This window comes from Oreochromis aureus, linkage group 20 (genome assembly GCF_013358895.1).
Source record: "Oreochromis aureus strain Israel breed Guangdong linkage group 20, ZZ_aureus, whole genome shotgun sequence".
Lineage (NCBI taxonomy): Eukaryota > Metazoa > Chordata > Actinopteri > Cichliformes > Cichlidae > Oreochromis > Oreochromis aureus.
This window is the reverse complement of record NC_052961.1, coordinates 32032804-32055769: the sequence shown is the minus strand read 5'-3', so window position 1 is coordinate 32055769 and position 22966 is coordinate 32032804. Positions and strand designations below refer to the sequence as shown.

The following is a 22966-nucleotide window of genomic DNA, read 5'->3' as shown; positions in this document are numbered from 1 at the left end:
ATAGTATTTTGGAAAGAAAACAGATTTTATGGATTGTGCTATTTAGGGGTACTTGTGTTTTTCTGAACTTCCTCGTTCTCAGATTTTTTCAGTTTAGTTTCAGAACAAGATATACATATATAAAAAAAAAAACACCCAGCACGCCCCTGCGGGCGGTTTATCCTTCAAGCTCGGGTCCTCTACCAGAGGCCTGGGAGCTTGAGGGTCCTGCGCAGTATCTTAGCTGTTCCCAGGACTGCGCTCTTCTGGACAGAGATCTCCGATGTTGTTCCCGGGATCTGCTGGAGCCACTCGCCTAGCTTGGGAGTCACCGCACCTAGTGCTCCGATTACCACGGGGACCACCGTCACCTTCACCCTCCACATCCTCTCGAGCTCTTCTCTGAGCCCTTGGTATTTCTCCAGCTTCTCGTGTTCCTTCTTCCTGATATTGCTGTCATTCGGAACCGCTACATCGATCACTACGGCCGTCTTCTTCTGTTTGTCTACCACCACTATGTCTGGTTGGTTAGCCACCACCATTTTGTCCGTCTGCATCTGGAAGTCCCACAGGATCTTAGCTCGGTCATTCTCCACCACCCTTGGGGGCGTCTCCCATTTTGACCTCGGGACTTCCAGGTTATACTCGGCACAGATGTTCCTGTACACTATGCCGGCCACTTGGTTATGGCGCTCCATGTATGCCTTGCCTGCTAGCATCTTGCACCCTGCTGTTATGTGCTGGATTGTCTCTGGGGCATCTTTACACAGCCTGCACCTGGGGTCTTGCCTGGTGTGATAGACCCCAGCCTCTATGGATCTTGTACTCAGAGCTTGTTCTTGTGCTGCCATGATTAGTGCCTCTGTGCTGTCTTTCAGTCCAGCTTTGTCCAGCCACTGGTAGGATTTCTGGATATCAGCCACCTCCTCTATCTGCCGGTGGTACATACCGTGCAGGGGCCTGTCCTTCCATGATGGTTCCTCGCCTTCCTCCTCTTTCTTGGGTTTCTGCTGCCTGAGGTATTCACTGAGCACGCTGTCAGTTGGGGCCATCTTCGTGATGTATTCGTGGATGTTTCTTGTCTCATCCTGGACTGTGGTGCTGACACTCACCAGTCCCGGCCCCTTCCTTCCGCTTAGCATACAGCCTCAGGGTGCTGGACTTGGGGTGAAACCCTCCATGCATGGTAAGGAGCTTTCTTGTCTTTATGTCAGTGGCTTCTATCTCCTCCTTTGGCCAGCCTATTACCCCAGCAGGGTACCTGATCACGGGCAGGGCGTGGGTGTTGATGGCCCGGATCTTGTTCTTACCGTTCAGCTGACTCCTCAGGACTTGCCTGACCCTCTGCAGGTACTTGGTGGTTGCAGCTTTCCTAGCGCCCTCTTCATGGTTCCCATTCGCTGCGGGATCCCCAGGTACTTGTAACTGTCCTCTATGTCTGCAATGTTGCCTTCTGGTAGTTCAATCCCCTCAGTTCTGACTACCTTCCCTCTCTTTGTTACCATCCGACTACACTTCTCCAGCCCGAATGACATTCCAATGTCATTGCTGTATATCCTGGTAGTGTGTATCAGTGAATCGATGTCTCGTTCACTCTTGGCATACAGCTTGATGTCATCCATGTACAGGAGGTGGCTGACAACCGCTCCGTTTCGTAGTCGGTATCCGTAGCCAGTCTTGTTAATGATCTCACTGAGGGGTTCAGGCCTATGCAGAACAGCAGTGGGGACAGAGCATCTCCTTGGTAGATCCCGCACTTGATGGTGACTTGTGCTATGGGCTTGGAGTTGGCCTCTAGTGTTGTACGCCACATCCCCATTGAGTTCCTGATGAAGGCTCTTAGGGTCCTGTTGATCTTGTACAATTCTAGGCATTCCAGTATCCAGCTGTGGGGCATTGAGTCATAGGCCTTCTTGTAATCAATCCAGGCAGTGCACAGGTTGGTCAGTCTGGTCTTGCAGTCTCGGCTGCAAGACCATATGTATATATATATGTATATATACATATATATATACATATATATATATATGTGTATATATATATATATATATATATATATATACATACATATGTCTTTGCTCTTGAACTCACAGTAATATTCCAACTACCGTCAGTGTGCTCTTTAATTACATTATTGATGGAAATTTGCAGCCTCTAATGGGGTTTTTGGAAGAGGTTCATAATCATGGCTGTTGTGCAGCTGAACTTGTTATTTGTAGTGTAATGACAAGAATTGGCTGCAAATTATTGTGATCATTATTAATTAAGTGTGTGTGTGTGTGTGTGTGTGTGTGTGTGTGTGTGTGTGTGTGTGTGTGTGTGTGTGTCTAAAAAATATCAAAAGGTATTTGATGTTTGTCTTGTTGTCTTTGCATATCGCCCAAACAATATGTATTTGGAGAGTTCATATTACAGTATTAGACAAGTGCAAGCTTTCAAGTAACATTTTTAAAGGGTAGGTTTGTATTTTACAAACAAAAAAAACCCAACAATATAATAGCTATCAACACATGACAACTACATTATTCTTATATGGCTCAGTTTCAGTATTTATTCATTTTCAGCTTAATATAATATATTAATAGGTTGCTAACTTGATGGATAGCTAACACAGAGAGACAGACAACCATTCACCGTCACACCTATGTGCTAATTAGATTCACCAATTAACCTAAGCCTATTAACTTGGTAATAATTTAGTTATAATTAACGTTTGGTAATAATTAACAGAAAATAATGGAATTTTCAAATGTTTGCTAACCCTGTGAGAAAACTGAATACATACCTATTAACAAATATCTTAATAGGTGAATAGTTGGGTGCTGCTCTCGTGTGTGGGTGAATGAGGAACCAGATGCAGACTCAAAGGGAGATAGATATCAAAAAAGAAAAAAACTTATTTGCAGGTGGTGAACAAGTCGTAAACACAAGGTCCGTGAAAATCTCAGCACATAGTATGCACAAGAAATGTGAGAACCAGCAAGGAGCTTATGTTGGTTCTCAACAGAGAGAACCAACAATCACAATGATGACTACAGCCAGAAGAAACTAAATCCAAAACAGGCTGAGAATGCAACAGAAGACTACAGTACAGCATGACAAAGAGCTAAGGCAAATTGACGCTTTAAATACACGTAGATACACTAATGGCTAATCGGGAATGAGGCACAGTTGGGGAACTAAATACACGTAAACTAAATCAAGGTAACGAGACAAGGAAAGTAAAGCTAAACACAAGAGACAAATGGTCACAAAATTTGATATTTGATATTTTGATATACCTTTATTAGTCCCACATGGGGAAATTTCATAAGGCTGCTGACCTATTGCACGTAATGGCGGCGCCATCTTACCCTCCGACCATACATACATTACACAAAACATCAAATGGGGAAGACAGGTGAGAGAGGTATAACAATGGAAAAAGCACCACATGAGGAAAGATAAGGAGAAAAAAAATAACTCCCCCCAGACTGAGCTCCAACAGGGAGATCAGTTTGAGAACAGAAAAAAAACACCTCTGCACATAGCACATGAAAAAAACTCTTAATACACCAAAGAAACACATGACAAGCAACAGGGGTGGGTAAAGGGTGAGAAACAGCCGATTTAGACAGTACATCCGGGCCTGCAGCCTATGCGCTGGTCTCCTTGATCCACCGTCAGGATTGGAAGGGAATAAGCGTCAAAGGCGTTTGGAAAGGGAGGGGGGATGAGTGTGTGCAAATCAGTGTATATGTATGTGTGTGCGTGTCCAGAGTTCAGCTGAGACAGTGTCCTTCGCCCTGCCAGGCTAAGTAAACAGTCCTCTAGCCAACCCAGGTGGCCTTGCATGGAATGGGAAGGAACAGTCTAAACACGGTCGTTATCAGGGTGTTTTTGTTCGGCTCCAGCATTGCGACCGCAGCCGGCGCCGAGAGGGTATCCGCATGAGTGATGGTGCTTTTTACTTTAGAATTTCCAAGCAGTTCTACAGTCCAACACTGGTCTCTCAATCTCCCATTGGAGAGCCGCGAGCTTCGCCATACTTGCGTTCTGTGATGTTGTCATTCTTGTGCTCAAGGAGCCAATTCTGAGAACTCACGACAGTGTGCCTCCCCGAGATGTCATCCAATTTGCGCTCAGAGGTGTTATTCCGAGCGAGCCCTTCCGAGATGTAATCCAGTCTGCACTCAGAGATCTTATTCTGAGTATTCATAGCAGCCATAGCTTCTCCAAGATCTTATCCGTGCTGCACTCAATGAGCCCATTTTGAGAAACTCATGCCTCTTCCCATCGTTTCAATCCCAGCGGGCAGCCTTGTGGGGGTTTGAACAGCCAGTTCCGCTTTCTTAATTCTTCGATAAGTCAGGGCCAAACTTATCGTTGAGAAAGGGGTGTCAATTGCATTTAGGGACCAGTTGATCCAATCCATAATTCCTCTTTTAGGTTTTAGAGAACAGACTGTGAGAGAGTGTTCCAGGGAAAAGTAATACAAAAAACACGAGACTAGACAAGGACACAAGAGGCTAAGCAGGGAAGCTAAGGGAGAGGAGGAGGAGGAGAGGAGAAAAAGTGCGACCGCCTTCGTCAAGAGCATGAGCAAGACATATAAATAAAAGAGGACGTGAGGAGCAATAACTAACAGGAGAGTGCAGATAGATAGAACTAAACACAGGAACTGACACAGAATGAAAGGACAGGAAACACTGAGGGAATATAAAGAGGTGAAACCCTAAGTAAATAAGACTCAAACTGAAGATATTTAATACTAAATAGCTATACATAACTCAAAACACCAAAAACATAAAACACTGGGTTAAAGGCCGAGGAGCATGACAACAGCCCTAGTTCTTTCATAAAAGAACTCACACATGGTTCATTTAACAGAGAACTGGGTCATCATTTCTTTTCTTTTTTTTTAATTCATATTTTAAATGGACAGAAACATTAACAAATATACAACAGGAATAATCATACTGTCAGTTCTCTGTCCGTTTCTTAACAACAACCAACAAATAAGGACTAACAATAACTAAAGACAAACAAATAAACAAGAAAACAAAAACAAAACAATAACAAAAAACAAACAAACAAACAAACAACAAACAAAAAAAAGAACAAAAAAAACTCCAGGAGAAACAAAAAGATAAACCGCCTCCTGGGAAACATCAACAAAAACAAAATCAATGGGGGCTAAACCCCCGGGTGCCAAAAAAAAAGACATAACCTTGACCACTGATAACATTAGACAATTTCTTCCTCTGCTGACTTTCAAAGTAAAAGAACAACAACCAGAATACCAACGACACATGAAAAACACCCCTCCAAAAAAAAACAAACACTCATCACAATATCTAAGAGACATTGTCGATATACAACAAAAAAACCCCCCAAACCTGCTCAAAAATATCTTCTCTCCCTTAATTCTGTACATAACCCGTTCATATGATGCCATCTTAGACATTTGTTCAGTCCATTCCCTGAGAGAACAGGGGCTGGATGACTTCCAGTGCCTCAGTATTATCCTGCATCCTGTTATGAAAGCCAGACGCATCCACAGTCTCTGTTTTTTTGAAAGAATACTGTTGTCAGGTAACAGGCCCAGGACACATACAGCTGGGGATTTAGAGGATTAAGTTTAAAATATCATTCACCAAGTTAATGATCCCGTCCCACAAATAATCATTTTTCCGACATGTGTACAACATATGAACTAGAGTCCCGGCTTCCTCCTGACATTTCCAACAGGTGTCATTATCCACAAGCTTCAGCCTGACTAATTTACTGGGAGTCCAGTAATTTCTGTGAAGCAACTTGTACTGGATAAGTTGAGACTGTGTTCCAGGTGAGCAAACATACCATGATGAGACCAGCTGCTTCCAAGTGTCCTCTAAAATCTGGATACCCAGATCCTTCTCCCAACACTGCCTCAATCCCCCAAATTGGGAGAGTGCGCCTCTCTGAACATCCCATAGAATTTGGATGCCCTGATTCTATTAATGCCAGGAGCTGCAAACATCTCCTGAATACTAGATGGAGGGTCTGGGTTATTATTCAAAATGGTTTTAATACAGTGTCTTATTTGAAAAAACCTCCAAATTTCCCTTGGATCCAGATTAAATTCTCGTCTGATTTCTGCAAACGATTTCATGCCAGTCTGCCCAAATAAATCCCCCACCTGATTGATACCTGTCCTAGCCCAATCCTCCCACCTGACTGGTTTCTTACCAATTAATATTTTCTTATTATGCCAGATAGAGGCTCTAGAGGTTAGATAAGGGCTAACGTTGATATATTGGTGAGCTCTAGACCAGGTCTCTTGCATGAAAGCCAATACAGGATCTTTAAACGGTACTGGTCTTCCCTTCTGAGTGAGGAAGGCCTCTAAAGACGAAGGAGCCACAAGACTTTCCTCAATCGCAACCCATGAAGGCTTCTCCGTAAGGGAATTGTATATCTTAACTAACTGAGAGAGGGAGAAAGCATAGTGATACCAAACCATCTTGGACAATGCCAACCCGCCATTATCTTTTGGAGCATATAATTTGGACCGATTAAAGATGGCTTTTGCCTGCCCACACAAAACCCTCCACACATGTATTATAAAGCTTTAACAAATTATGTGGGACTGCTATCGGTAACATGTGAAGAAGGTACTGAAGTTTAGGGCAATAATCATCTTCACCAAATTAATTCTGCCCAAAAGGGACAGATTTATTTTAGCCCAATTCTGCAACAACGGACGAATGTTTTCAATCACTGGGGAGATATTTACTTGCATTATGTTGTCTAAACCAGGGGTCAGTTTAATCCCCAAGTAAGTCAAACCCTCGGGCATCCACTTGAACTGCCATGAGCTCCTCGTAACTGGAGGACACAATTTAGAAATGGGCATAACTTCCGACTTAGACCAATTTATGGTGTAGCCAGAGATTACAGAAAAGGAATCAATAATTGAGGAAATTGCAGGAACGGCCTGTTCTGGGTTACTTGAGATCAGTAAAATGTCATCTGCATACAAAAAAAATTTTATGTTCTTCTTGACCCATATCCACCCCTCTAATTTGCTTACATTCACGTAATGCAATAGCCAAAGGCTCCAAAAACAGGGCGAAAATGAGTGGTGATAAGGGTGAGCCTTGTCTAGTACCCCGACTTAACGAAAAGGAGGGTGACATTATCCCATTGGTAGTAACTGTAGCCATTGGATCTGTGTATACCACCTGGATCCACTGCCTAAAAATGGGACCAAAACCGAATCTCTTCAACGTATAAAACAGAAAGGGGTACTCAACTTTATCGAAGGCCTTCTCTGCGTCTAAGGAAAATGCGACGACAGGGTCTAAATTAGTCCTGCTCTTCCAGAATATGTGCAATAACCTCGTAAATTATCTGCAGAACTTCTATTTTTTCACAAAACCGACCTGATCCCTATGAACCAAACAAGGAAGAACTTTCTCAAGCCTAAAAGCTAATATCTTGGAAATAATCTTTTCGTCCACATTAATTAATGAAATTACGGTAATTCCCACAATACTGTGGGTCTTTCCCTTTTATGTAATAACGTGATCACTGCCGATCGCATACTAAATGGTAGTCTCCCTCTTTGAAATGCATCTTGATATACCGACAGTAGTCTTGGAGCTAATTCACCCACAAACACCTTATAAAAATCTGATGGAAATCCATCATTGCCTGGAGATTTGCCCAAACTAAGACTGCCAATTGCCTGCTTAACTTCAATTAGTGTAATCTTACCTTCTAATACAGTTCTTTGGTCTTCAGACAGGCTGGGAATTTTAATAGAAGAAAAGAAATCTGACAGCCTCTGTTCCTCCACCAATCCATTGGAGGTGTAAAGCTCCTGATAAAATTTAGTAAAGGCGTCATTAATTTCTTTTTTACTGGTGGTCAACTTATTATTATTACTAGGAACAAAAATAGATGGTATAAGGTTGCTAGATTTTATCTGCTTAACCCTGTGTGCCAACATTTTACCTGTTCTTTCCCCTTGTTCAAAATACTTTTGATTTAAACAAAACATTGCATATTCCGCTTTTTTCTCCAGAATATTATTCATCTCAAATTTAAATTTAATTAATTTATTCCATAGTTCCCTCTCTGGGTGCAGCGTGTGTTGTTTTTCAAGCTCCTTGATGTCCTGTTCCAGCTTCATCAGCTTGTCCCTCTCAGCTTTTTTAATCAAGGAGCAATATTGGATAAGGTGCCCCCTCAAGTAGGCCTTAAAAGCATCCCAGGTCATTCCAACATCGTCAATAGAGCCCTCATTGTGCAACCAAAACTCCTTTATCATTTCCCTTATACATTCACAGTGACCTTTATTCTTCAATAATGAGTTATTCAGACGCCACCTAGGTGACGGTTTAATATTATCATTACCAGGGTCATCATTTCAAAGAGGAACTTGTATGTGAATATGAAAAGTAATGGGAGGATAATGCAAAGAAGAAGATCACTCCAAGTCTAAAAATGAATGAATATCCACCAGAGAAACAGCAAAGACCTCTGTTTTTTTCAGTTGAAAAAAAGAAGCTTGGAAATGGTGTAAAAATTTTATAAATCCAGTAGATTTCCAAGGTGAAGAAACAATATTTCACCATGTGAGTCAAGAATGTTTTTGTGACCAATTTGTACCGTTCTTCTGATGGCTGTTTCAAATCATCTTAAACTGGGTTCTTGAACATCACAATGGGTTCACTGTAGTCACCAGGCCTCAATCTAACAGAGAACCTTTGGGATGTGGCAAATCATGACCGTCAGCCCACAAATCTGCAGATGCTATCATCTCAGTATTTGCAAATACACCAAGGATTTTCCAGCACCTGCGCCATGAAGACAAAGGGGCAGTTCTGAAAACAAAAGGGTATCCAATTCATACTAGTAAGGTGTATCTAATGAAGTGTTGCATTAGATTACTTTTCTTTGCTTTTGTTCCTTAATAGAAACCTATAAGTAGGGCTTCTGTGCTCTTAGCCAGTCCAACAGAACAATAGGAATTTCAAATATTGTAACATTTTTTTGTAGTTTTATGTGCAAAAAAATGTAGATGCCAATGAGCCACACAAGGAGCTGTGGAAGAGAAATAATTACAATAAGTGATAGAGATCTGGTAATTTTGCATTATCTGCATGGCTAGCCTTTGTTGTTGGAATTCCATGCATTGTGTTAGCTAGCCAAGGCTGACAGGAGTCTCTCATTGTTTGGAGGTACATTAATATGTGACACTGCACTTCTAATAGTTCACAGGTAACACTGTTGTCTAGTGAACTGCAGCGATCCCTGGGTTATCTCTATAGGCGCTACTACAAAGGTGTTAATGCTGAGCCACAACCTCACAGCTGGCCTGTTCACCTCCACCTTGCGCCAACTAATTCTCGGTTTTTCTAGTCCAAACACGACTACGTTGGTTCGCATGTGTCTGCAATGCACCTTAGGAACTCCTCACTCGCTACTGTTTGGTCATGCCCTTGCGTGAGTTTTCGTCAGGCTTGTCAGACAGGCATGTCCCTTTGAGTTTATTTTGCTTTATATGGTAAAACACCAAAGACTTTGAACGATAACGCTCATTTCAGGTGATCTGATGCAGAATATTGTTCGATTGTTTAGAGAAAGAAAACAAAATGTATCGGTTGTGTTTTGAAGGGGATCGCACGTTCACACTTCCCATTGTGTGTCTGTGTGTACACAGGTGGTGTGGAGCAAATGCAAGCCAAGCAGTAGGCGGTATTGGGTGTGCTTTATTTCATGCTTGTGTCAAGCAGCAGGGAAAATCTGGATAAAACTGTCTTTGATTGTGATCTTTTCTTTACTGTATGAAATAAGCCAACTGTCCAGACAGCATTATGAGATTTCCTTTGGCTCCCGGGGTGATGATCTGGTGATTTATGCAGTGGTTTTGAAAGTCGTTTGAAGGCAGTTTTTTTTATCTGAACTGTTTTGTTTGAAGGTGTTCTGTGTGAGCAATTGGTGCCTACAATTGTTATAACATGTTATAACGTGAGACTGAAGCAATAGAGGCTTAAATGAGGTCAGTGAGCACCAAATGCTCTGAAATAAAGAGGCGAACACTGACCTCCAGCTATATGGTAATAGAAAACCCAGCTCATTCTATTAATCTAAATATTAAGTTAATTTCCTTAAAGGGTAAGATTTAATTGTTTCATTTGATCTCTCTGATAAGTGCTTTGTATATATTGTTTTTTTTTTCATAATGATTTCCCCTGTGGAGCTTAATTTCATTACATTAAAGGGGTGTCTCCTTATTATAAACAAGTCTCGACTTCCATCGCAAACTTTTCCTGTAGGCTTTTAAAATGTGTTGCATTTTGAAAGATGTGCTCCAAATAACTTCACAGTGACTTCAACATAGGCTTAATTTGATCTGAGGAGACAAAGTTATTGTGGCTTTAAGGGATGTTAAAGTAATTTATGACTACTCTGACTCATATCTTGCAGTTCAGTGCAAAAAGGCTTTCATGTATAATGAGTGGGATTGAACCAGTATTAACAAAATGGAAAGACATGATCTTATTTGATTCCTACATACACAAAATGATTTGGTGTATTTTTGGACAAGGATTCTATTAATATATTGTCTGTATTTCAGCAATGGACTTTCACATTTTTAATTAAATGTCTGTATGTTTTGTTGTGTTATGCTCCTATTTAACCATGTATTTTTTATTGCTTGTGTCCTTCATTTCATATAGAACAGCATTGTACATAAGACTAATTCAAGAGTGGTTTCAATCTTGTCTCAGTTCTTTGCTCTAAACATTTAGTCAGTATCATTAGAGGAAGTGAATTTGTATGAATTTAGGGGAAAAAGTTAAGCTGCTGTAGATGTAATGTGCATTTGTCTATATAATATAGTTATGCATGTTAAGCATGTTACAGTTGTAGTTTCAAAAATTGTTAAATATCTATCTCTTTCTTGTAGATCTTTTTTGATTGCAGATTTTCAGAATTCAGAAACAGCTTCTTCCATACACTCATTTATAATGAAATATGTGGCATCCCATCCCAAATAGGAGATCTTTCTGAAAGTTTAGATGACTGAGGGGCATGGTGTGAAATAGATTATTTGTAATTCCTTCCTGAAAAACATATCTCTCAATATAATAGATTACTATGTAGATGTTACTCTGGCTTTCTCCCACAGTCTGAAGGCATGCAGAGGGTTAGATTAATCAGTGATTCTAAATTGCATGAATGCCTGTCAGACTGGGAACCTATCTAAGGTTTTCCCTAACTGGGATAGATGCCAGCACCATAATAAAGATGGTGGATGGATACCATTAATGTAACTAGAACTTAACAGGATTCCAGGTCATTTTGAACCCGTCCTACAGCAAACGAAGTAATGGCAGAGAAGTAATTCCTTGAAGAAATCATTAATTTTCATCTAATTTTCACATTTTAATTGAGATTTGACCAAACAAAAGCATTTATGGTTTTTAGTTTTTATAAATGATTTAGATAATTTGATTACAGATATTAAAATAAAGTTAAAGTACACATTAGAATAAACTAATAAACAGGGTGTAACAAATAACAAAAACAGTAACTAAGACAGCTAAATAATGTAATTACTACAGAAGAAGAACACTGAAAAAGTTAAAAAATAAACTGGGATAATGTGTGACATTAGTTGCTCTAAAATAAAGACGATATATAAAACCCCACGCTGTAACCTTCTGCTTGAGCTCACATGTCCTTCCTGAGATATGGAATCACACCGTGGGTTGCCCCAGGTATCCCACAGCAACATGAATGGCGTGGAGGGTTGCGGTGTAGGGGTGGGAGGAGTCTCCATTTACGATGTAAGTGAGGATGTAGATTTCCCACAGATGTTTAATTCAAGCATGTTCACCTCGAAAGCACTCTTGCTAAGACCTGAAACCCGTTTGTTTGCTCTGCTCTGGATTTCACTCTTTATTTGCTCGGATTAGTTCTTCACGCTCCATCAGAGGTGGTTTTACATTCATTTATACAGGGTCAAAGTTATGTCAGTGATTCTAGGTATAGGTGGTCATAATTTCTTTTTTTGATCCCACACACCCACCATAATTAAGTATTTGCTGAGTAACCCCGGTTATTAGCACTGTGGTTAACACTGTTACCTTAAAGCACGAAGGTCCTCAGTTCAATTCCACCATCAGGCCGGCGTCTGTTTGTGTGGGTTCTCTCTGGGTCCAAAGACATGCAGTTAGTGGGGTTAGTTAGAAACTTTAAATTGCACATACAGTTAAGCCCATAATTATTCATACCCCTGCCGAATTTTGACTTAAAGTTACTTTTGTTCAACAAGCAAGTTCTTTTTTGAGCAGAAATGACACAGGTGTCTCCCCAAAGATAATAAGACAATGTACAAGAGGCATCATTGTGGAAAAAAAATATTTCTCAGGTTTTATTTATATTTTAGCAAAAAGTATCATGTCCAGAATTATTCATACCCTTCTCAATAATCAATAGAAAAAAGCCTTTATGGCTATTACAGCAATCAAACGCTTCCTATAATTGCAGACCAGCTTTTGCATGTCTCCACAGGCATTTTTGCCCATTCATCTTTAGCAATGAGCTCCAAATCTTTCAGGTTGGAGGGTCTTCTTGCCATCACCCTGATCTTTAGCTCCCTCCACAGATTCTCAATTGGATTCAAGTCAGGACTCTGGCTAGGCCACTGCAAAACGTTAATGTTGTTGTCTGCTAACCATTTCTTCACCACGTTTGCTGTATGTTTTGGGTCATTGTCGTGCTAAAATGTCCACGGGTTCCCAAGGCCAAGTTTTTCTGCAGACTGCCTGATGTTGTTGTTGAGAATCTTCATGTATTGCTCTTTTTCATGGTGCTGTTTACTGTGATTAGGTTCCCTGGTCCATTGGCTGAAAAACACCCCAAAGCATTAGGTTCCCACCACCATGTTTGACAGTGGGGATGGTGTTCTTTGGGTTGAAGGCTTCTCCATTTTATGCCAAATGAAGGAAACATCATTGTGACCAAATAATTCAATTTTTGTTTCATCTGACCATAACACTGAAGACCAGAAACCTTCTTCTTTGTCCAGATGAGCATTTGCAAAGGCCAAATGAGCTTTGGCATGCCTTAGAAGTGCCTGGAGAAGTGACGTTTTCCTTGGTCTGCATCCGTGGAACCCAACAGTGTCTGTTGGACTGTCTGCCTTGAGACATTGCCACCAGCAGAGCCCAGATTCACCAGAATGGCCTTGGTGGTGATCCTTGGATTCTTTTCACCTCTCTCACTATTCTCCTGGCCAGCACAGGTTTCACTTTTGGCTTCCGACAACGTCCTCTGAGATTTTCCACAGTGCGGAACATCTTGTATTTTTAATAATACTTTGCACTGTAGCCACTGGAACTTGAAAACATTTGGATATGGCCTTGTAGCCCATTCCTCACTTGTGAGCAGCCACAATGTACTGCTGCAGGTCCTCACTGAGTTCCTTTGTCTTAGCCATGAATGTCCACAGACCACCTGCAGAGAGCTGCTGTTTTTCACCTGTTGAGTTGATCAAAACAGCTATTTCCAATTAATCAGGGTAATTATGATGCTTTAGAACAGCTTTGACTATTTGGAATGGTATGGAACTTTGGATTTTCCCAGAGACTGTGACAGTTTGTAAAGGGTATGAATAATTCTGGACATGATACTTTTGCTCAAATGTAAATAAAAGCTGAGAAATATTTTTTCCACAATGATGCGTCTTGTACATCATCTTATTATCTTTTGTGAGACGCCTGTGTCATTTCCAGTCAAAAAATAACTTGCTAGTTGAATAAAAGTAACTTTAAGTCAAAATTTGCCAGGGGTATGAATAATTATGGGCTTAACTGTAGGTGTGAGTGCGAATGGGTGTCTATGTGTCAGCCCTGTGACTGGTGACCCGTCCAGGGTGTACCCAGCTGTCTTAGGGCAAGAGGCAGTGCCCTAAGACAGCTGGGTAAAAAAGGTGACATTTTCTTATCAATAAATTATGTAAATTATGTTCAAGGCCCTCTGCTGCTTTTTTTGTTTTATTGTCCTGCTTTAGACGACTATAGCATTGCAGAAATGGGTTGTTTATGGGTTGTCTATACTATAGTACCAATCCATGAAGCAAGGGATACTTGTGCATTTCTTGAAACTAGTGCCTTTGTTTGAGGCACTCATTTGTTCAAACCTTCTAGTTTATTGTTTCCCAGCCTATGGCACTTGTACTACTTTGGGTTAGTGTAGTCAATAAGTATGTAGATGACTATAGTGCATATTGACCAGTAGTGCTGGGCGATATGGAAAAAATATTTATCACGATATGAATTATTTTATATCACAATAACGATATATATCACGATATACCACCTGACCTGTGGTCATCTGGAAAGTATGCAGTCTGTAAACAGCAAGTGGAGAGGGTGCAGTCTTTGTTTTGAGTTACCGTAAAGCATGTCGCAAATCCGGGTCCACGTAAAGCAGTGTCAAAAACACAAGACGGAGTTTCTTTGCGAAAAATATCATTTTTTTATACTTTATTTTCTCTTGCATGAAGTTAAGAGTATGTATAGTGAGAAGACAACACTAATATATTTGCACAGGCTATTTAACCCTTTAAGACCTACCATAGAACCAAGTCCGCCAGAGCTTATCTTTACATTTTACATACTGTTTACATACCAAATTTTAATAATATGTATGCATTAAGTCCATAGTAACTATATAAATTGCTAAAAGTGCAATAAACTACAAAAAAATCGATTTTGTTTTGTTTTTTACATATATTTCTAGTTAGAGAAATTTAAGGGGCTTATCCCTCAAAACTGTAAATACAAAAAAGTTGCACAAAATAGTTTCCAACCACGAGAAATTTATTTTGAGTGTCTTCATAGTTTTATTTTTGAGATACTACAGGAAAAATGAAAATAAATAAATGCAAATTTGCAAAAAAAACAGCATGTGCATCAAAATAAACTATTTCCAACAGTGTAATTTGACTTCTAAGCATCCCAGAAACGATACAGAAAAGCATAAAGTCAAACATGACTTTTAAAAACACCAACATAGGCTTTGAAGCTAGAAAACTACATTTTCTGCGAAAATGACGTCACTTCCGGTTTCGGAGAGGCATGCGATAGTTCGGCTGAGTTATTCCAACTTAGGAAGTGTTATGAACAGCTGATCGGATCGGCAAAGCGTGTTTCTGGAATATTATGTTTTTGTTGCTGGAAGTGCTTTTTAATTTTTGCAAAGTGGAAGGAAACCGTGACCTAGGGCAAGCTAATGGAATAAGATGTAAGTACAACTCCTACGGTTTCATATGCAAAATTTTTTTTATTGCGCTACCTTACGTGGTTCCAGTTCTACGGGGATTTAAAAATAGTTAGGCAAAACGCAATGTGCCTGCTCCGAACGGTTGTATAGGGTTATTTATATATTTTATGTAATAATTTATAAAATTAGGGTTAGAAACGATAGAAACGATAGAAGACAAATGGCACGATAGACACTTTCCTATCGTCCACACGATATATATCGTCATATCGCCCAGCACTATTGACCAGAAGAAGAAGGAGGAGGAGCTCTCTTGTTCTCTAAGGGGCTGGATGTTTGATTTGGCTAATTTAAAAGTCTGAAACACATCGTTTTGATGAAAAATAAATGGATGAACACTGGTAATATCACTTTTCTATCTAATACTTAAAAGCAATGGAGAAAATGTTGTCATTCATAGCTAAAAATAATAAATAGGCACTGAACGATCATGGATTAACTGATCCAGATGACAGTGTTACAGGTGACACAACCATAAATATCGAGTCACCTGCCTGTTGGAAAGTAAACTTCCTCCAGGATCTTATACAAATGATCTGATCCCATTTTCAGCCCAACCTTGTTTTACAGCATGTTAACAACAGTGCCTCAAGCTGGAGTGTGTTGGCAGCAGTGATTTCAGTAGTTCAGGCTGAAGGCCTTCATTTCATATGTACACAAACTCACAGACACACACATACGCACAGAGTCAGGCTTATCATGTTATGGTTTTCAAGGATATGGGAACCTGGGTTTGTTTGGACTTGAGCGTAGAGATTCCTTGGCTTTGTCCGACCGCTATGCAGGAGTTATAGTGGTGGCACTGAACTTTCTTCAGGGTCCGTCTTATCTGTCTTATTGTAGAGATTGCGTGCTTGTCTGTGCCAAAGTCTTTGCTCAAGGTCTTTGACTGCCTGCAGTGAAACCTAGCCAAATACCTCTAACTGTGATGATCATTGTCTTATTTGTCCACTTTAAGAAGGGTTCCAGGTTCAGTTCCTATCTCTTGCATATTCATAACAATGTTTTTCTTATATTTAAATACATCCATAAGAGCTTGCTACTTACAGCCCAAAACTGGGACACTTTGAACTTTATAAAATTAAAAAATGAATAAAATGATGAAAGTCTGATAATGTCTGTACATGCAGCTGAAACCACTGTCATAGACTCATAAGTTGCCTATCTGATTTATTTTACTGTAGTTTTGTCTAACACCCAGACACCCGCATAGTTGGATTACAAGAGGATTGCAAGATATACGTTAAAAAGAGCTGCAGGCTAGAGTGTTAGAGGCATACTTGCAATTCTTTTTGATTTTTGATCTGCTATTTTTTCTTTAGTTCTGTGAAAGCAGTGTCTTTGAATAATATGTTGCAATTCTCAGATGTTTGTAGAATTGTAGTTGAAATTTTCAGTAATTGATTTGTGAACTCTTACAGCAGATTAAGAAACCACATTGAACTCACTACTAGTTACACTTGCCATGTACGTGCTTACTGTGTGTTGAGACGTATCTCGCTCTTTTAGTAGAGGTGAAAGGTCACATCAGCAGAGAGCTGTGATTGTGAAAGCTGCTTTGTTCTCTGCTGCAGTTCTTAAGTTGTTGTGCCTGAATCACACACATGCATGCACATGACCCACACATATTCATTCCAAATGCGCGTGTGCGCTATCATGCACCTTCCTGCACCTTTTTCTTTACTGATCTATTCACAGCAACACAGTCACTTCAGGGATTTGAATGGAATTGAACTCTTTGACCTTGTGCTTATGCTTCAGCTCAGTTTTATTTTCAAATCCTTTATTTTTTCAGTGGTTAGGGTAAAAAAGGAACTTAATGAACAACAAAGTCTCAGCACATGTAATTTTGTAATTATACCAGTAGTTGATCTTGTTTTTCACAAATTAAACTGTATTTTTAGAATAAAATTATCCTCTTTCTGGTGAATTGTTGATGAGAAGAAGATTATTGGCATGGTGTTATCTCTCTGCTAAATATCAAGCTAAAGCAAGAAGCTAATTAGCAGTGTGACAGATTGACAACCTGTCCTCTCGCCCTGACAGCTGGGTTGATAGCTGCATCTATGGATGGATGGGTGAATGCTGCTTACAGGTTTGAAAAGTGAAACCAATGCATGCATATCTTAAACTACAGGGAGTGCAGAATTATTAGGCAAATGAGTATTTTGTCCACATCATCCTCTTCATGCATGTTGTCTTACTCCAAGCTGTATAGGCTCAAAAGCCCACTACCAATTAAGCATATTAGGTGATGTGCATCTCTGTAATGAGAAGGGGTGTGGTCTAATGACATCAACACCCTATATCAGGTGTGCATAATTATTAGGCAACTTCCTTTCCTTTGGCAAAATGGGTCAAAAGAAGGACTTGACAGGCCCAGAAAAGTCAAAAATAGTGAGATATCTTGCAGAGGGATGCAGCAGTCTTAAAATTGCAAAGCTTCTGAAGCGTGATCATCGAACAATCAAGCGTTTCATTCAAAATAGTCAACAGAGTCGCAAGAAGCGTATGGAAAAACCAAGGCGCAAAATAACTGCCCATGAACTGAGAAAAGTCAAGCGTGCAGCTGCCAAGATGCCACTTGCCACCAGTTTGGCCATATTTCAGAGCTGCAACATCACTGGAGCGCCCAAAAGCACAAAGTGTGCAATACTCAGAGACATGGCCAAGGTAAGAAAGGCTGAAAGACGACCACCACTGAACAAGATACACAAGCTGAAACGTCAAGACTGGGCCAAGAAATATCTCAAGACTGATTTTTCTAAGGTTTTATGGACTGATGAAATGAGAGTGAGTCTTGATGGGCCAGATGGATGGGCCCGTGGCTGGATTGGTAAAGGGCAGAGAGCTCCAGTCCGACTCAGGCGCCAGCAAGGTGGAGGTGGAGTACTGGTTTGGGCTGGTATCATCAAAGATGAGCTTGTGGGGCCTTTTCGGGTTGAGGATGGAGTCAAGCTCAACTCCCAGTCCTACTGCCAGTTTCTGGAAGACACCTTCTTCAAGCAGTGGTACAGGAAGAAGTCTGCATCCTTCAAGAAAAAAACATGATTTTCATGCAGGACAATGCTCCATCACACGCGTCCAAGTACTCCACAGCGTGGCTGGCAAGAAAGGGTATAAAAGAAGAAAAACTAATGACATGGCCTCCTTGTTCACCTGATCTGAACCCCATTGAGAACCTGTGGTCCATCATCAAATGTGAGATTTACAAGGAGGGAAAACAGTACACCTCTCTGAACAGTGTCTGGGAGGCTGTGGTTGCTGCTGCACGCAATGTTGATGGTGAACAGATCAAAACACTGACAGAATCCATGGATGGCAGGCTTTTGAGTGTCCTTGCAAAGAAAGGTGGCTATATTGGTCGCTGATTTGTTTTTGTTTTGTTTTTGAATGTCAGAAATGTATATTTGTGAATGTGGAGATGTTATATTGGTTTCACTGGTAAAAATAAATAATTGAAATGGGTATATATTTGTTTTTGTTAAGTTGCCTAATAATTATGCACAGTAATAGTCACCTGCACACACAGATATCCCCTAAAATAGCTAAAACTAAAAACAACAAAAAAACTACTTCCAAAAACATTCAGCTTTGATATTAATGAGTTTTTTGGGTTCATTGAGAACATGGTTGTTGCTCAATAATAAAATTATTCCTCAAAAATACAACTTGCCTAATAATTCTGCATTCCCTGTAACATTGTTTTATGGCAAACAGGGGCACCTCCTCTGGTCGCCAAAAGAAGTTTGTATAGCCTTCATTGTCACATGTCCAAAATGACACACAGGTTAATTTCATTTGGTTTGTAGTCACATTAATGAAAAAAATTTTTTTTTCTTTTAATCCCAAAGATGGTTCCTTTATACTTTGAATATATTTCGTCAGTCTCTTTTATGTTATTTAGTCATTTAGTTTGTACAGCACCTGACCTGAATATTTGGGATTTTTACCACAGAAAATTTCCTCTAAAATTCACTCTTCAGTATTTTGGTGGACTTGTTGTCATTTAATGCAGAGACAGGGCTGGTCAGAGTAGATGTGAAAAATTCATCTTCTGGGTAGTTCTTCTTACTAACGTCCATTAAAATGCTGTTATGGAGTCGCCTAGTTTGTGTTAAGCTAAAGTGATCAGACTGCCGGTACCACTCTTCTCAGTTTCTTTTGTCATTCTTTTCCTTGTTTTTGACATTAAATTTTCCCTCCTCTTCCATCATCCTCTCTTCTTCCTCTTCCTCATTGAACTGTCCCTCTCGCTCTTTTTCTCTGCCCTCATCTTCCTCTCTCACCATTCACTCTTCCAACTGTCCAGAAGAAAGGGGTGGTGCATTCCAAAAGCCTGGAGACCATTCCCCTCTTTCAGGCAGTGGCCCGTAGAGTGACAGTGGAATTAGAATAAGAATAGCTGCCCATTCACCCCAATGCCCTAGTGAGGGGCTGGAGGGAGAGCAAAAAAGAGGGAGTGGGAGGGACGAGTGGAATGAAGGGGGTTCCTCAGACACGTTGCGTTCCAATTGGCCGGTGGCGTTCCCTGTGTTTTTACATCGCTGCCGTCGGTTGCACTTTCAAGTTTGTTTTACACATTTTGGCGCACATACACACTGCACATGTGCATGCACGCGGAAATGTACACATTGGGGTCCAAGGCTTGAACACGTGCACTGGAATACGGGAATCTACGCACTGTCAGGCGACGTTGGCCTCCAGTGAGCAATTCTGACCACACTGTGCAGGGGAGAGTGAGGTGACCCATGGCTGTGTGAGTACAAGGCTGCTCTCAGTTAGTTGGATTCATCGTGAATATTACACAGTTGTGTTTTTGTTGTTATTTTTTTAAAATAGGTTTTTCATTTGTAAAATATCAGCTAAACTTTGAATACCTTTTTGGGTATTTCTGTAGCTTGTGGCAAAGAGTTCAGATTAAAAGGCAACCTCATGCTGTCGCCCCTCATGTAGGCCACTTGTGTCTAAACTGTAAACTGTTAAAATTTAAGAGTAGTGCTACAGGTTGTGTTTTTCTTTGTTTTAACTCTTACCAAATGGCTTTTGTTAGAATGTAGTTTTGATCAAAACTGTTTATTGTCATCTTCATGCCTCCATGTAGATCTTAGATGGGTATAATATAATATTACTGATTGATCAAAATGCCTCTTTGCAAGTCTGCGAAGGCATTATGATTCTTTGCAGATCTTCCCACTCTTAGACTGTGCAGTAAGTGGCCCCTCAGTAACAGGGATCTAGTGTTTTTTGGGACTTTTTTGTTTTGGAAAAAAAAAAAAAAGCACATCCATGTTACCTCTGTTGTAAGCCCACGAAGTTTTGTGATTGATGGAAAGATGACTGTATGCCTTCTGCATTAATAACTAGTTTATATGCTCTTGATTTTAAACAAAACACGTAAAAAAAAAAAAGATTTTTTTCTGTTATAGATAAAAATCCAGCATTTTGTGTTTCCATTTTTTACTTGAGCATCCTATCAGCTCCATTGTCTAGAGTAAATAGTGTCACATGTAAAATTCTGGTAGTGTATGAAGCAATACATTATTGCAGTTATAAATGATAAATATACGAACTATTGTCTTTACAATCTAGCTCACCAAGTTGAGTAGTAAGGCTACTGCAGAGGCCCTGGTTCAAATTTATCCCAGGTTGTTTATTGTGTGTCTTCTCCCTTTATGTCTCTCTGCATGGCTGTCTCAATAAAGGCAAAAAGTCTGCATTTAGGCAGCAGTTAAACTGTTCTAAAAGAATATGCATATAACAAAGAAACCCTGCAGACAGTCTCTTTTTACATTGTGTTTATCATGAGAAGCAGACTGCACATAGTAGAAATTTCTCAACCAATATAGAAAACTTGATGCTTTTTCTTCTTTAGAGATAAATAAACTTTTTGTATCCTTTGATATTTTTCACATGCACAAAAAGTATCTCCACCCGTCTGTGTTAAAGTTAACACTAAATATGGCATTGCTATAATTTATTTATTTTTAAATGTTGTGTATCTATCTGTTGAATATGTGCACATTACTGAACTGAGTGTTGTGACAGTGTAGGGCACACCCTCGGTGTGCGTGCATTTGACAGTGTCCCTGTGGGTCGGCAGGCATTTAGTCTTTTTATTGCTAAGCTGAGTGTGAAAAATGCTTCCCAACCGGGACCTGCTTTAAAATATAAACCTGGATTAGCAAGCAAAGTTGAGCTTTCTGGGCAATTCTGTCATATTGAAAACCTTTGTGGGGCAATAAAACCTGTCTCCCTCTTAACTAAGTAGGTTTATGTAGGGTGAAAGAAATCCAGGATGTGACATGTTTTCTAAATACACTTAGTCTTTTCATTTATTCTGGTCCTCTTGCCTTTTTGATAACCACTTTTACTTATCTCAGAGTAACATTTCTGACTATCTAACATGAGCAATGTAGACACTGGTTGGTTCTTTTCAGTCAAGGCCATCTATCTTTCCCATACTACTACATCACAGCAAAGCCTGGAGGTTGTGTTGTAACATCAGCTGTTACCACAGCACTGAGTAATTATTACTCCAACCAGCCAAGACCATTGTTAAGATCTGTAAGGGACTCCACCACCTGCCTTGACTGACAGTGGTTAATACTCTACTTTAGTGTATGGACAAACAGTGCCTCTGTGTATTGTGGTGTTTTACTGTGGCCTAGATGTTTTATTGATTTCTTTCTCTCACAAATTATTTATGTGTGTTACAGGCAAAGAGACAGCCTGTTGTCCATCATGATGCCCATCATGAATGTTCATCTGAGTCTCCTCATGCTGGGTGAGTAGAAGTCAGACATGTGTTTAGTTTTTTTCTGTGGGGTGAACAAATTCCTCGACCTGTATAATAAGTACCGAGCTCTCTTAGCAAGAGCTCTGGTGTGTAGTGACCAGGATAGAGTGTTTATTATCTGTACTCCCAGGAGTTACCATCTCCACTATCAATGTGTTGATAAGGAGTGGTGTGTTACCGTCCTGGCTCCTCCTGAAGTCGACAATGATTCTTTGATTACTTTCAAGAACAGCATCTGCATGTTTGTGTTTTTATCATCCAGATGTGCTTGGCTCTGTTGTATTACAGAGGAGATGGCATCTTCTGTAAAGTGATTTGAGCGGTATGCAAACTGTAGTGGATCAAATGCAGGAGGGAGGCTGGAGACAATGTGTCTCTCAAAACACGTCATCATAAAAGGAATGCTGTGGGGCAGTAGTCATGTGACTGTGGGTTTTTTGAGCACTAGAATGATACCAGGAGTCTTAAGCAGGAAGGTACAACAGTGGTCCAGCAACAAATTGAAGATGACTGTGAGAACTGACGTTAGCCGGTCATTACCGTCCCTGAGCCCCTGTCCTGGCATATTAGGACTGCTTATGTTCACTCTCCTCAAGGTCTTTCAGACATAAGTTGTTGTAAGATTGATTGTCTGTTCATGGTATGTTTTAATCTAATCTAGTTTATCTTGTTAAATAGGTAAATAGTGGAGAAAGGTGTTTTTGTGTGTACGAGGAGAATGGGGCTGGGGCAATTGTCTCTGCCAGTCTTTCTGTAAAGTCACTGCATGCCACTTCCTCATAGGTCATTAATAAGAAGTGAGTTTACTTTATAGTAACAGCCGATGACTTAGGCATTAAAATATTTCCTCTATTGTCATAT

The 22966-nt window shown here is 40.2% G+C and overlaps 1 protein-coding gene across 2 annotated transcripts in view; it reads left to right on the top strand.

Moving 5' to 3' along the window:
- Positions 1-22966, top strand: part of lamb2l (laminin, beta 2-like) — an 80051-nt gene that overhangs the window by 2791 nt on the left and 54294 nt on the right. Inside the window, exons 1-2 of one of the 2 annotated variants that reach the window (XM_031728790.2) lie at positions 19866-20065; positions 22026-22093. In XM_031728790.2, coding sequence (XP_031584650.1) covers positions 20058-20065; positions 22026-22093 — 76 coding nt within the window. In that variant the 5' untranslated portion in view covers positions 19866-20057. Of the gene's footprint in view, positions 1-19865; positions 20066-22025; positions 22094-22966 lie in introns of those variants that run through there. The other variant, XM_031728791.2, reaches the window with a different exon arrangement.